A 15,794-nucleotide genomic window follows, 5' to 3' on the forward strand; every position below is an offset into this window, starting at 1 on the left:
GAATATTTCCAGAGTAGAAACAAATATGGAGGAGTATCAAATAAATGGTAAGGTTAACAGAAATGTATGAGAAAGCTTAAAAAATGTAAACATTAAAACAAACTGAATTGATAAATTTTTAACTGGGGAAAAGATATATATTTTTTTAGACACAAGATAAATTTTAGAAGCAAATTTCTACATAACATTTTGAAATTCTAAATGGCTACCCTGCTTGAACAAGCAGAGTTAATGGACTCTGAAACAAGCGATCAAGGTAAAGTCACAATGTTGCTAGGTGTTTTCAATTTTGTTTTGTTTGCTAAAGGAAAATGGCAAATACAAAGACAAAACCAAAAACTCTCACTACACATGAATTGTAGAAGTCAGTCAGTCAACAAGTATTAATTATGCGTCTGTATTGGAAGCAGTTGCTTAACTGCTAAAGATAAATATTAAAGCTGGACAGTGAACTCCGACCTGTGGTTCAGGAACATGTCTATCCTTAGTTCTCAACCTCCAATATAATTTCTGTTATTGAAATTTATATCTAAGTATACCTAACATAAGTGATTTCTTCAAAAAGAGATGGAAAATTGTTATGGGAAAACCTCTTTCAAAAAATTCCTATTATTCACAGCAGTGGATCATGTGACTCTTGATCTCCGGGTTGTGAGTTCGAGCTCCATGTTAGGGGTAGAAGTTACTTAAAAATAAAATCTTCAAAACAAAAATTCCTTTTATTCAGTTTCTGTAAAATGAAACCATACTGGTAGGTTGGAAATTTTGTCTGGTTCTCAAAGAGCTAATGTTCAACACCATTTGGCAGGTATATGAGTTTCTCAAAGGGAACAATATGTATTGAGTACTATATGGCACTTCATAGGATTAAAAATGTCTATACCTACATTCATTACTTCTATAATAAATGAGTATGATTTGATATTCTACCAAAATGTCATATTGGTTGGTTGTCAGAAAATTGTGGGGTTTTGTAGGTAAAGGGCATTTCTTTTTTTATTTTTTTTTTATTTTTTTTATTGGTGTTCAATTTACTAACATACAGAATAACCCCCAGTGCCCGTCACCCATTCACTCCCACCCCCCGCCCTCCTCCCCTTCCAACACCCCTAGTTCGTTTCCCAGAGTTAGCAGTCTTTACGTTCTGTCTCCCTTTCTGATATTTCCCACACATTTCTTCCCCCTTCCCTTATATTCCCTTTCACTATTATTTATATTCCCCAAATGAATGAGAACATATAATGTTTGTCCTTCTCCGACTGGCTTACTTCACTCAGCATAATACCCTCCAGTTCCATCCACGTTGAAGCAAATGGTGGGTATTTGTCATTTCTAATAGCTGAGGAATATTCCATTGTATACATAAACCACATCTTCTTTATCCATTCATCTTTCGTTGGACACCGAGGCTCCTTCCACAGTTTGGCTATCGTGGCCATTGCTGCTATAAACATCGGGGTGCAGGTGTCCCGGCGTTTCACTGCATCTGTATCTTTGGGGTAAATCCCCAGCAGTGCAATTGCTGGGTCGTAGGGCAGGTATATTTTTAACTGTTTGAGGAACCTCCACACAGTTTTCCAGAGTGGCTGCACCAGTTCACATTCCCACCAACAGTGTATGAGGGTTCCCTTTTCTCCGCATCCTCTCCAACATTTGTTGTTTCCTGCCTTGTTAATTTTCCCCATTCTCACTGGTGTGAGGTGGTATCTCATTGTGGTTTTGATTTGTATTTCCCTGATGGCAAGTGATGCAGAGCATTTTCTCATGTGCCTGTTGGCCATGTCTATGTCTTCCTCTGTGAGATTTCTGTTCATGTCTTTTGCCCATTTCATGATTGGATTGTTTGTTTCTTTGGTGCTGGGAAAATTGGGCATCCACATGCAGAAGAATGAAACTAGACCACTCTCTTTCACCATACACAAAGATAAACTCAAAATGGATGAAAGATCTAAATGTGAGACAAGATTCCATCAAAATCCTAGAGAAGAACACAGGCAACACCCTTTTTGAACTCGGCCATAGTAACTTCTTGCAAGATACATCCACGAAGGCAAAAGAAACAAAAGCAAAAATGAACTATTGGGACTTCATCAAGATAAGAAGCTTTTGCACAGCAAAGGATACAGTCAACAAAACTCAAAGACAACCTACAGAATGGGAGAGGATATTTGCAAATGACATATCAGATAAAGGGCTAGTTTCCAAGATCTATAAAGAACTTCTTAAACTCAACACCAAAGAAACAAACAATCCAATCATGAAATGGGTAAAGGGCATTTCTAAATGCTGGAGTTATTAATAAACCTAAGATCAAATTTAATGAAATGATCAAGAGATTTTAGATCTCATGGAGTAGTAAAAGGCATTTCTAAAGAATCAAGGACTCTTATATCACCATATCATAGCTATCTCGGTTGAAAAAAGATGCTATTTAGGGGCGCCTGGGTGGCTCAGGGTTAAGCATCTGCCTTTGGCTCAGGGTGTGATCCCGGGGTCCTGGGATCGAGTCCCACATTGGGCTCCCCGCAGGGAGCCTGCTTTTCCCTCTGCCTGTGTCTTTGCCCCTCTGTGTCTCTCATGAATAAATAAAATCTTAAAAAAAAAAAAAGATGCTATTTAACCTCCTAGTTTCAGTTTGAACTTAGGAGAATCACGATTAGAGGCTTCACAACAAGGATGCACTTGGGGCCCAACAGCCAAATATGAAAAGAGCACCCAGGCACACCTTTTTAAAAATGACATTTTTATTTGAAATATTTCACAATGTGAAGTGGTATTTTCCAGAAAACATTGAGCGTATCTGCTGGCAAAGAGCCTTCTTCCCTAACGTCTCTACCACAGGTTCATTTCACGGTCCCATCTGACTTGTGCCCACACCGAGTACCCGAAAGGGCTCCTTCAGGGCAGAACAGTGATCACAAACTATGGTCCTAAAATCTGATCCAACCGTGTTTGAATCCTGGCTCTGCCAGTTATTACCGGCATGACCTTGAACAAATAACTGAACTTAATTTCTCCCCTTGATAAAAGGAAGCTAATGAGAAACTACCTGCTGGGTATGTTAGGAGAGCTATACCCGGGCAAAGGATCCGAAGTGCCTGCACAGTGCTCCGCACAGATGTGCACATGACAAAGGTCCTGCTGTGGCTAAGTTCCTGGCAGACAGCTCTGGACAGGGGGGCCGAACAGCAGTCTTCCAACTCAGAGGTTAAATATATACCCAAGTCCAGTGTGCAGCTTGGGTGTTATACAGACTGTTCACTTATTACAAGGACCCAGGTGAAAGTGAAATATGACATAACCATTTTTTAAAAGAAATTAGTGAACACCATTTATGACTGTGGAAAAAAAAAAAAAGTTCCTTACCATGGTCAGTACATTGACTTCTGACGTCCTCTATGCTTTCTAGGTTGACGGCTTCTTTAAGAAAAATGTAACAACTGTCTTGGAACCTAACCCAGGTAGATGAAGGACAGTCTGTATGGGAAAAGAGAAACATTATTAAACAACTTGGGAAGAATTCCATGAATTCCGAAAGATCAAGAATATTACATTTTCATAGAAAAAAAAAAAAGAATTTAGCCACAAAGCTCTCTGTTAAAATAAGACATTGACTAGTGTGATAGTAATTTATTTTTCTCCATTCTACATATGGGAAAAGGGCGATGTGCCAGTGATTCTCTTCTGATTTGACAGAGCAAAGTTACAAGTCTTTAGGGTGTTTAGGAACTCAGACTTGTAAATTACAGCATTATTACCAAGGCAACTGACTATCAAGAAGGACGACCAATCAGAATTACAAGGTTTTTGAAGGTTATCTTTGCAGTATATAGAAACAATTTCAAAAGTCTCAAGAGTTTTACAAGATCTTTTTAAAAAATTATACTTCCAAGAGCAGAGACAAGTTGCTAGATTATGAATATTCAGACAAGTTTTCATGTTACACAGGAAAACAAGATTGATGTTCTTATGAATGTTCTTAGTTCAACACCTCATCAAAGCAGATTCCTTGAACTAGTTCTATGAAACAGAACCGTATCTCCTCCTCTGTTGCTGTAGAGTGGAATGGCACCTCCTTCGCCTCTATCTTGATCTGGGTTTTTTTGTTGTTGTTCATTATAAATGTGCATATTTTTAAGCCTTGGCTCTGGAGTTTCGTTAGCATGAATTTATTTTCAAAAGTAAGCCTTTAAGAGCTTGATTTCACTGGCAAGAATGGAGAAAAGGAGGATTTTACTGAATTTCGGTGAATAAAAAAAGCATTGATCTTCCCTATTCTCTTAGGTCTATGTAGGGAAAATTACCATGATGTTTTTTTACCTAGTTTTATTTTAAGTTCTATATGTGTTGTAACATTAATGTAAACAAGTAAAAGAATGCCTTACTAAAAAGATGAGAACTTAACCATCACCCATGTCCATCTAAACTCAATAAGCTTAAAAACAATAAATAAATAAATAAATAAATAAATAAATAAATAAATAAACTCAACAAGCTTGACTTTACTAAACTCAGAATATGGTGGAGACCATTACTTGTCTCCTACTTGAACACGGCACTTCTTTTTTTTCCTGGTGCATTTATTATTATTTTTTTTTTTTGTGGGTTCTTTTTTTACGTCGGCTTCTTATACAGCACAGAATACATGTCCACCAAGCTATTTTCCTATCTTCCAGTAACTTCTGGATAATGAGCTCTGCGCTGAAGTGAAAGGTGCAGAACTGCCTTTAAAAGGGAGTATGCTGGGATCCCTGGGTGGCGCAGCGGTTTGGCGCCTGCCTTTGGCCCAGGGCGCGATCCTGGAGACCCGGGATCGAATCCCACGTCGGGCTCCCGGTGCATGGAGCCTGCTTCTCCCTCTGCCTGTGTCTCTGCCTCTCTCTCTCTGTGACTATCATAAATAAAAATTTAAAAGGGAGTATGCTCCCTGGATCATACTTCCCCTTTCCCACTGGCAAAAATGTCATTAGCCATCCTTAATCATGTCAACAACGGGAACAGCCGAGGAACAGCAAAGCTACAAGACAGAAGGATCCTACATGGAGCCATCATATCACACTCAGATTGCTATGAGAGAAAAAATAAACTACTATTTTGTTAAGCCATTGCTAATTCAGGTCATTGTTGCAGCAGCTGGGTCAGTAACCTAGATAATACCACAGACTACTTAAAATTGTCCCCATGATGAGACCCACATTGTTCCCCACCTCATACTGCTACATTTAGTAGTTAAATCATCCAAGATGGGGGCACCTGTCCAGCTGGTTCAGGCAGTGGAATATGCGACTCTTGATTCTAGGATTGTAAGTTTTGAGCCCCACATTCTGTGTAGAGAATCCTTAAAAATAAAATCTTTAAAAAAATCAAAAATCATTCAAGATGTACTAGCACGAGAGTAGGTGTCTCAAGATACAATTTATTTTGTATACAGGTTTTTTTTTTTTTTTCCTTCCTGCTGTCCTATAAGTAATGGGCATTACACATGTGACTACCTTGGCTTGAATTCTGGTAGTAATCTAGAACTTTCTCATTGTGGTGGCTTAAAGGTAGTTGGTAGGGGTATTTTAGCAAAATTTACTTAATGAAACATGGAGTTAGAAAAAAAAAAACCTGGCTGTAAAATTATATGTGCAGTATGATCCCAGGAGTTAAAAAGCAAGAAGTCCAGAAATGTTTAGGAATTGGAGAAGCCAGACACACCTATAGGGGCAGGGCTTAGGGAGGGCCTGAAAACAGGGTGCACAGTTGAAGGTCTGTAAGTGAAACAGTAGGCCCTTAGATCCTCTGACTGAGAAACAGTACTCAGCCATCCTACTTTCACTATATACTGCTGCTGCCCTCTTTGAAAGTCTGGTCCTTACTCAGAGGAACTCTTTTAGATTTAACATATAAGTGAAATCATATGGTATTTGCCTTTCTCTGTCTGACTTAGTTCACTTAGCAAAATATCCCCTTGGTCCATCCATGTTGTCACAAATGGCAAGATTTCATTACTTTATGGCTGAGTGATATCCCACTGGTGATGTATAGATCTTTATTCATCTGTGGATGGACACGGGTTGCTGCTGTATCCCAACTACTGTAAATAACGCTACAGTAAACATAGGGATGCATATATCTTTTCTAATTATCTTTTGTTTTGGGGGGTAAATACCCAATAGTGGAATTACTAGATCATATGGTAATTCTATTTTTAATTTTTTGAGGAACCTCCACAAACTGTTTTCCACAGAGGTTGCACCAATTTGCATTCCCACCAACAGTGCATGAGAGCTCCTTTTTTTCCACATTCTCATCAACACCTGTTATTCTCAAGGTAGTTTTAAATTTCCTCTTTGATTTCTTCTTTGACTATGGGTTGTTTAGTAGCATGTTGTTTAGCCTCCACATGTTTGCAGGGTTGGGGTTTTTTCCCCCATTTTTTTTTCTTGTACTTCATATCTAGTTTTATACTAGATATGTTATTGGAAGAGACACTTGATCCGATCTCAAGCTTTTTAAATTTACTGACACTTGTTTTGTGGCCTAACAGGTGATCTATCCTGGAGAAAGTTCCACGTGAACCTGGAAAGAATAGATCTTCTGCTGCTTTGTTTTTTATGTGTCTACTAATTCCATCTGGTCTGATGTGGTAAGGCCACTGTTTCCTTATTTTCTGTCTGGATGATCTGTCCATTGATGAACATGGGGTGTTAAAATTCCCTCCTATTATTGTATTACTGTTCGTTTCTCCCCTTAGGTCTGTTAATATTTGCTTTATATATCTGGGTGCTCCTATGTTGGGTGTACAGATATCCATAATTGCTAGATTCTCTTGCTGGGCTGATCTCTTTATCATTATCTTCTTTGTCTCTTGTTATAGTCTCTCTTTTAAAGTCTGTTTTGTCTGATATTATAAATATTACTACCCAGCTTTCTTTCCATTTCCATTTGCAGGTAATATTTTTTTCCATTCTTTCACTTTTGGTCTACATGTGTCTTTAGGTCTGAATCGAGTCTTGAAGGCAGCATATAAATGGGTCTTGGGTTTTTTTGGTTTGGGTTGTTGTTTTTTTTAAGGAAGCTCTATGTCTGGTATGGGGCTTGAACTCACAGCCCCAAGAACAAGAGTTGCATGCTCTATCAACTAAGCCAGCAGGGCAGGTGCCCCAGTCTTTTTATTTTATTTTATTCTTTTTAATCTATTCAGTCACCCTATATCTTTTGATTGGAGCATTTTGATCATTTACATTTAAAGAATTATTGATAGCTATGTACTTAGCACCAGTTCTTTCATTGCTTTATGGTTGCTTTCATCGTTTTCCCAGTTCCTTTCTTCTCTTGCTCCTTCCCTTGTGATACACTTTTTTAACGTTATGTTTGGATTCTTTTCTCTTTACTTTTTTTTGTGTACCTATTACAGGTTTTTGGTTTGTGGTTACCATGAGGTTCCTATAGAAGCATCCTATGTATATAGCAGTCTATTTTAAGTTGATGGTCTCTTAAGCCTTTTTTTTTTAAGATTATATTTATTCATGAGAGAGAGAGAGAGGCAGAGACACAGGCAGAGAGAGAAGCAGGCTCCACACAAGGAGCCCGGTGTGGGACTGGATCCGGGGCCTCCAGGATCACGACCTGGGCTGAAGGCGGCGCTAAACCGCTGAGCCACCCGGGCTGCCCTCAACATGTTCATGTTAGACTTTTCACCATGTCCCAAATATTTCCTTTGTTTTTTCCCATATTTTAGTACTCTTGGTTTGCCATACTATAATCTTGTTCTTTTTGGTTTATTATCTACTCTTTAGGTTTTAAGAATCTGCTGTTATACCCATTTATTGAGTTCATAATGTCAGTGGTTTTTTTTTCAGTTATAGAATTTCAATTCATTTATATTTATATAGTTTCTGGACCTCTGGTGAAATTCTCAATTTTATTATCTATATTCTTGAACTTACTATAGTTATTTTAAAGTCCATTTCTGATAACTCTAATTTCTGGGTTGCCTTTTGGTCTATTTTTGTTTCTTTTCTCCTTTGACCTATTTCTTATAATGCTTGGTACATGGGTTTTTGTTTTTGTTTGTTTGTTTGTTTTAAATCAATTAAGACACTGTGCAGGAAAAAAAATGTAGAGGCCCTAGATGATGTTACTCTCCCCCTAGAGGGAACTCTGGCAGGCAGTTTGGGTATTGACAGTTACATTAATACAGTCAAGGATTGAGTTGACCTGGGGAGGTGTAGCCTTTGGGAAGCTCAATATCCATGAATCCCAATAAAAAGCCTGGGAACTAAGCATAGCCTCTCTTCTTTGGCCAGTTAAAACTCAAATTTTGCCTCCTTAACACCCTGAGACTGCCCAAAACTCTGCAGATTTTGGCAACTCTCATAAAGGGAAAAGTTAATACACACAATGTTGGGCTCACCTAAGCAGCTCTCTGGTGCCTGCAAATATGGTTTTAATGGAATTTCATCTAGAGTTTCTAGTCGTTCTTCTCACCCAGTGATAGCCCAAAGCAGAGTTCCCTTTCTCACACCTTTGAATAGGTTATTAACAACTGTTCTTCCATCTACCCATCACTCATCTAGCAAACATTTATTGAGCAACTCCTATATGTCAGGTATAATGGTCAGTGCCAAGGAGTAAAGAGAAAGGGATATAAAGAGGAATGAGTCCTTCATGTAAAGTGCTCAGTCTGATACATGCACATAACAGATATTACAGAGGTATGATAGGTAAAATGCTATATAAAACAATAAAAGAAAGAATAAATAACTTATAAAGTCAGGAAATACTTCAAAAAGAAGGAAATAATTTGAGCTACAACTTACAGGATAAAGGAGTTTGTCATGTACAAAAGGAAAAAGAAAAAGAAATTCCAAAACAGAGGGAGTATCATAGAAAACACAATGACAAGCACCTAGAAAGGAGTCAAATATTCAATGAGTGAAGTAGGCAGGTCTCTTCCCTCCTCTCCTTCCTCCTACCAGATAATGTTTTATATGTTAAGACATGATAGACAAAACAAATAGTCACTTCCAGAATGAAACTCAAACAGAAAGTCACAAGGGCAAATGCAAATTTTTATTTTCTTCTTTTTTCTTTCTTTTCCTATTTTGTTCTGATTCATTTTGTTCCCTTCTCTTTATCTTTATAGGATTAAAAAATAACCACTTAAATGGAAACAGACTCCATTACCATGGTTGATGACACCTGAAACACCTTTCTATATCACTGGAAGTTCTTGAATCACAGGCTGACAAATGTTGTCATATTATTTCTAGTCAAAGCTACACATAATATTTTCTACTGATAACTCAAGAATATAAAAAATAAATTTTGCAATTCGGTTTTTATATGGAATAAAGCAAGTCTATTAAATACACAAAAGTATAATCAACACCAAATGATGTTAACTTACAAATTACTTCTTTGCACACTTGTAGTTCTTATGTTTTATAAAAGCTTTATAACTCTTCTATACTGTCTATTGGTTAAAGTATACTCTTATTTCAGAGGCAGCTCGTGTGTCAGAAGTGTCCAACCCTCATCTTCTTGTAACCTCTGACTCGTCTGAACTTCTAATAACAGCATGTATGAGATGCTTTCTGGCTACAAAGACTAAGAACTGACTAGGTTACACCAGTGATAGAGATTTGCTGTAAGGATACGTGGGATAATAAGAACTCTGAAGGCTTTAGCTCAGTATATAGGCCTCGTAGGGTTTTTATACTAGGAACTCCCTTGAGCAGCTGCCTAGCCTAGAGCAGTCATTCTTTGATTTAGGCAATTATCCCTGTTTCGATTAGTTGTGGCTCGAGCAGTGAGGATAAGATGACACAAGCCATGGGGACCCATGCGTAAGAACCACAGGTAGCCATTATTCTTGGAAAAGGGGCTGTGTTACCCTTTGGAGACCAGCACACGTTCATACGGCACTCATCAAATTCTGCTCTGTGTGCCAGTTATCTGATATTTACCCTGTTTTCCCAATTGGACTGTTAGCTGCATGACAACAGAAACCATTTCTTAAATTGCAGTGTCCCCTCCTTAATAACTATCCTAGCGTCTTGTACCTAACACGAGATAGCATGCAGGGGACACATTAAGCTGTGGAGAAGCCTGGCTCTGACTCCATCGTGGATATGATACTTAACCTCACTGCGCCCTAGTTTCCTTATTTGTAAAACGAGGATAACAAGAGTACTTATTCTTATGACGGCTGTTGTGAGAAAGATGTTCCAGGTGCTTCCTAGATGCCACAGCGGACAAAAAGGAAAAAGAATCCTGCCGTCCTGGAGCTTATGTTTAGTTGAGGCAGATACGCCAGGCAAGACATGATGGGTGGTATTTTATATTTAGCTGATGTATTAGCAATCTGTTGCAAATAAGCAACTTAAAACAACTAAAAACCTTTATTACAGTTCCTCTGCGTCAGGTATCTGGAAGCAGCTGTCTAGCTGGGTCATTCTGGCTTGGGGTTTCTCATGAAGTTGCAGCCAAGCTCTCTGCTAGGGCCGCAGCCATCTGAAGACTGAGCTAGTTGAAGGATAAAGAAGCCTCCAAGAAGGCTCCTTCAGATGGCTGGTGGGTTGGTGCTGGCTGTGGGTAAGTGGCCAAGGTTCTCACCATGTGGACTTCACAGGGTCGCCTGAGGGTCCCCATGACATACAGGTGACTTCTCTCAGAGCAAATGATTCAAATGAGAACAAGGGAGAAGTGCAATAGCTTTTATAATCCAGCCTTGAGGGTCACACTCTGTTATTTCTGCAATATCCTATTGGGTACAGAGGTCACCCCTGTTCAGTGCTGGGGTGCGCTACACAAAACTATGAATACCAGGAGGAAAGAATCACTGGGGCCATCTTGGAGATGAGCAAGCAAAGATGGTGATAAGTACTGAGGAGAAAAGTTAAAACAGAGAAGCAAGGGATGCCTGGGTGGCTCAGCGGTTGAATGTCTGCCTTTGGCTCAGGTCGTGATCCCAAGGTCTGGGATTGAGTCCCACACTGGGGTCCTGCAGAGAAGCAAGATCCTGAATGTAGAGCTGGGGTTAGAGCTGCAGTTTTAGAAAGGCGTCTTTTTTTTTTTTTTTTTTAAGAATTTTCACTCATGAGAGACACACAGAGAGAGGCAGAGTCCCAGGCAGAGGGAGAAGCAGGCTCCCTGCGAGGAGCCCGATGTGGGACTCAATCCTGGGACCCCAGGATCACGACCCAAGCCAAAGGCAGATGCTCAACCGCTGAGCCATCCAGGCACCCCTAAAAGGTGTCTAAGAAAGATCTCATTATCAAGGTAACATGTAAAAAGTCTGAGTGAGCTGAAGGGAAAAAGCCACATGGAAGTCTGGGTCAGACAGGGAATAGCAAACGTGGGCCCCTGAGATGGGAATGAGGATGATGACGATGATAAAGAGGATTGCAGCAACTCAAAGACCACTGTTGAATAATTAAATAAGCAATACACAGCAAGACCAAAAAAAAAAAGTTGAGAAGCTATGGCCATAAAAATACAAAACAAACTGTTCACTTCCTCAAAATTTTCAACTGCCTTCCCCTTCGGTTCATTTCAGCACTAGCAGTAACCCCACTTAATTCAGCCCCAGTCCCTTCTTCTCATGCTACCGGTCAGTGTGTGCCCCCGAAACAAGCTTTAAAAGGACTCAAGACATATATATTTTACTCTGAGAAGAAATGTGTTCAAGCAGAGGCTGGATGCCTCTTGTGAGGAGAGCTGCTGAAGTGCATGCACTCCATGAGCAGAAAGCTACGCTAAGCCTTGTGCGATGCTAAGTTATCAGCTATAGTTATGCTATAATCCTGTTATCCTTAAAAACCTGCCTCCCAAAATACTGCCATAAGTTTTCAATTACAGGTTCTGTAATATCTTCCTTAAAAATATATTTTGCCAAATACACTTCACACACACACACAGCCTGCGCACAATGTTCTCTGCAAAGTTCTTTTCTAGCACTTACTTCTTCACAGCTGTCCTGAAAGATAGGTCATTAATAATGCACCTAAGTGGCTCTTTATAGATTTTTTTTAAAGATTTTATTTATTTAAAAAAAAAAAAAAAGATTTTATTTATTTATGCATGAGAGACACACACACAGAGAGGCAGAGACACGAGCAGAGGGAGAAGCAGGCTCCATGCAGGGAGCCCGACGTGGGACTTGATCCTGGGTCCCCAGGATCATACCCTGGACTGAAGGCGGCGCTAAACTGCTGAGCCACCCAGGCTGCCCTCTTTATGGATGTTATAACTTTATAATTCCATTGACTCAATATTTATAGAAATTTAGGAGCCTGATAAAAATTTTAAAAGCTTGCACTTAAGATTCCAAAAGTCTCTATACAGATCCTCTGCCTGAAATTACCATGTGCTACAGAATACAACAGCATATCTCCAGGAATATTTGGCATTATAGTCAGTTCTAGAGAACTCTCTGTTCCCTTATAATTTCTTTTAAGCAACCAGCACAGCATAAGAGGAAGTGATCCTTGGGAAATACTTGTTCTGAATGTTAACAAAGTGAAGGCAAAGACTGCATTTTTCCCCCTGGTCAGTAATAAAACCTTCGCCTTTCTCCGGTTGAGATAGGAGTCATAGTCACTTGGCCTCCACGGTAGCAACTGTGGCAGAGACCGAGAAAGAAGAGGAGCTGTTTGTTATAACATATGGAGGCAGGAGTGGGGTTCCAAGTCCCTGACTAACCTAGGGGACCTGTGGCTGTAGTCTGGGCTCCAAAATCTCCCTGAATCCCAAGGAAATCAGCCACTCTGACACTCCACTCCCTCTCCACATCACCCTCCCCAACCCCCCTTCCAAGAGGTCCACCTCCACCTTTCTCCCCTGCAGTCACTTTGTAGAAGAGCTGCCATGAGATTTATTTATAGAATGGGGGTGCCAGCGTTCCTCTGCAGCTCTCATCGGGCAGCACTGGTCCATTTTCTTATAGGTTCAGTCTCAAGATCTGCCCTCAAAATCCAAAATAACCCACAAACAAAATAAGTATTTTGATATGTATCATAAAAAATTGTGGACAAGGGATCCCTGGGTGGCGCAGCGGTTTAGCGCCTGCCTTTGGCCCAGGGTGTGATCCTGGAGACCCGGGATCGAGTCCCACGTCGGGCTCCCGGTGCATGGAGCCTGCTTCTCCCTCAGCCTGTGTCTCTGCCTCTCTCTCTCTCTCTCTCTGTGACTATCATTAAAAAAAAAAAATTGTGGACAAGAATCCTACTGCAAAACTAGTTTGCAACACAGAAACACACTTTTTAAACACTTCTCAACAATGAAAGAAGCCCTGAGATAACGCCTAACTGTAATTTCACTTTTTCATTAGAAGAAACATTACTGTCTCAAAATTTACAAAAATCTACCTGAGATCATTTCCCCTGAAATACCACTGTGCCATCTACAAGAATTAGAAAAAGCCACAGCAATGAATTAAGACGATTTAATGCTTTGAATTCAATTGTGAGATCGGTTCATGACAGAAATAAAATAATTTGAAAGAAACTGAAATCCCATTATCCACCCTTACTTTTTAAAATCAAGCATCTAAAAATAAATAAATGAAATAAATAAATAAAATCAAGCATCTAAAATTCTTAGTCCTTTTATTATAAATTAGAACAAAATGCAAAGACTCAAAACAAAAATTCGTAAGATAGTACAGTCTCCGCTATTACACATCTCTCTTCTGGCAAGGAGGAAGACAAGCAAGCAGATGATGAAGAAACAAGATGCACTCAGTGTCAAGTGCTCGGAAGATAGAATAGGGGCATGCCACAGAGAACTGGGCCATTGAGGGAAGGCCCGACAAAGTGACACATGAACAGAGATTTTTGAATGACGTGGGTGGGGGCAGCCATGCCAAGGATAGGGGAAGGGGAGGATGGTCTGGGCAGACAGGCCAGCAGGTGGCTGAGTCCCCAGGGGCCCAGTGTGGATAAACAGTGAACAGCAGGGAGAGTGGTAAAGTGGTGAGAGCCAGGAAGGCAGGGGCACCCTCCTCCAGGGCCTGTAGGCTGCGGCGATTCAAAATGAGTGACCTAGATTCTGATCCACAGGATGACCACAGCAGGACTTCTCTGAATATGCTTAAAAATTCACTCATCTCAGGCCCAGGGGAAATCACCTACCCAATAAGCACACCGATCACCCACGATGGGAAAAAGCACCATTACAGGAGAACTTTTTAAAAGGGATCCCATGGAAACTTACTCGGGAATTTAAAAAATATTTTGTTCATTGTGATTTTCAAGATAATAGTTAAGAACATAAGATCACTTATGGTAATAAACTCCGAAACAACAGAGAATGGTAACAACGGTTTCCATTTCAACCTTAAACTTCTACTTCATGCAAGAACCACAGGAGCCTTTCCGTTGAGATCTTGCCACTCAGCTAATTAAGCTAATTTTGTGATAAGCTGGAGACGTTCTTTCTTGACGTAGTCGTAGGTCTAATATGGTTGGTGATCTTGTCTGCATGAGCTGCTGTGAGGTACTATGATGACAAACACAGGGTTGTCAGCCCTAGATCCCACGGCCCAGATGCTCAGCAGCCCGCCTGGAGGGCACTCCCGAGCCTCTCTCGTCCCAACACGGACCCTGCATCTCGTACGACAGGAACACAGGGAAGGGCCCCAGGACCTGGAGGCCCAGCAGGTGGCCGCCGCCGCCCTACTTCAGGCTCCTGATGGCCCCACGGGGGATCGCCCCCACTCAAGGAGTTAGGGAGCTTGATGGAGGCCTGCGGTCGTGCCTCGCCGGGGAGCTCGTGCTCTTTCTAAATCAGTCCTCGGAGCCCCTTAGTAGTAGCATCACCTTGGTCAACGTGCGCCTCCTGAGCCCCTGAAACGCCTAAGCGCGCTGGACTGATACAAGGGAAAGAACAAAATTTTCCAAAGACAGCTCGTCCTGGTTTACTGCTCGAAACAGCGTCCCTGAAAGGGATACCAACACCCAGAAACGGATCCTTAAAAGGAGTCTGACAAGCAAAGTCCATCTTGGGCGAAGGCTCGGCAGCCCGAGGTCACGGCACGCTCCGAGGGCGCGGCGGCGGCTCTCAGAACCGTCCAGGCCGGTCCCAGACAAAACTCGGTGCTCGGCGTGAACCGTGAAGGCCGCCCCGTGTGGCCTCCGCTCCAGGTGGCCTCCGCTCCAGGTGGCCTCCGCCCCGTGTGGCCTCCGCTCCAGGTGGCCTCCGTTCCAGGTAGCTTCTGCCCCGTGTGGCCTCCGCTCCGTGTGGCCTCCACTCCACGTGCCCTCTGCCCCCTGTGGCCTCCGCCCCGTGTGGCCTCCGCTCCGTGTGGCCTCCGCCCCTCCGAGCCACAGGAGGACCACGGGAGCGCTCAGGCAGGAGCTCCGGGCGCGGCCTCCCGCTGCTGCCTCCCCCCCGCCCCCCCCCCCAGTCTGCGCCCCGGGCGTGCCCGGTCCCTGATCGAGGCCCCCGTCGGCCCGCTGGGCGCCTGCCTCTCCTCGGCCTCAGGCTCTGCCTCCCTCGTGTGTCTCGTGAATAAATAAATAAACTCTTAAAAAACTGAAAGTGAAATTCAAAAACCCAAAACACTCGAGTAAGCACCTCCCTGCAGCCCACACGAGCGTGCACGCGGCCCGGTTCGTGCTCCAGCCACGCTGTTGGGCCGGGGCTCCCCCGCCGCCCGGACGCGCCTGCAGAAAACCCGTTAAACGCGCAGCCGGCGCAGCCCGCGAGGTGCCGGCGCAGGCGCCCCCGAATCTGTTTCGGGCAAGGCCCATCACGTGCCATCTTTCCGACGCCACTTGCGCAACCGCCCAGCCGCCCCCACG

At 42.1% G+C, this 15,794-nt stretch overlaps 1 protein-coding gene across 1 annotated transcript in view; it reads right to left on the reverse strand.

Moving 5' to 3' along the window:
• The window catches only part of LY75 (lymphocyte antigen 75), a 124,430-nt gene that overhangs the window by 11,848 nt on the left and 96,788 nt on the right, over window positions 1-15,794 (reverse strand). Inside the window, exon 35 of the mRNA XM_025471109.3 lies at window positions 3,367-3,477. Within this exon, the coding sequence (XP_025326894.2) occupies window positions 3,367-3,477 (111 nt within the window). The remainder of the gene's footprint in view (window positions 1-3,366; window positions 3,478-15,794) is intronic.

This window comes from Canis lupus, chromosome 36, assembly GCF_003254725.2.
Source record: "Canis lupus dingo isolate Sandy chromosome 36, ASM325472v2, whole genome shotgun sequence".
Classification (NCBI taxonomy): domain Eukaryota; kingdom Metazoa; phylum Chordata; class Mammalia; order Carnivora; family Canidae; genus Canis; species Canis lupus.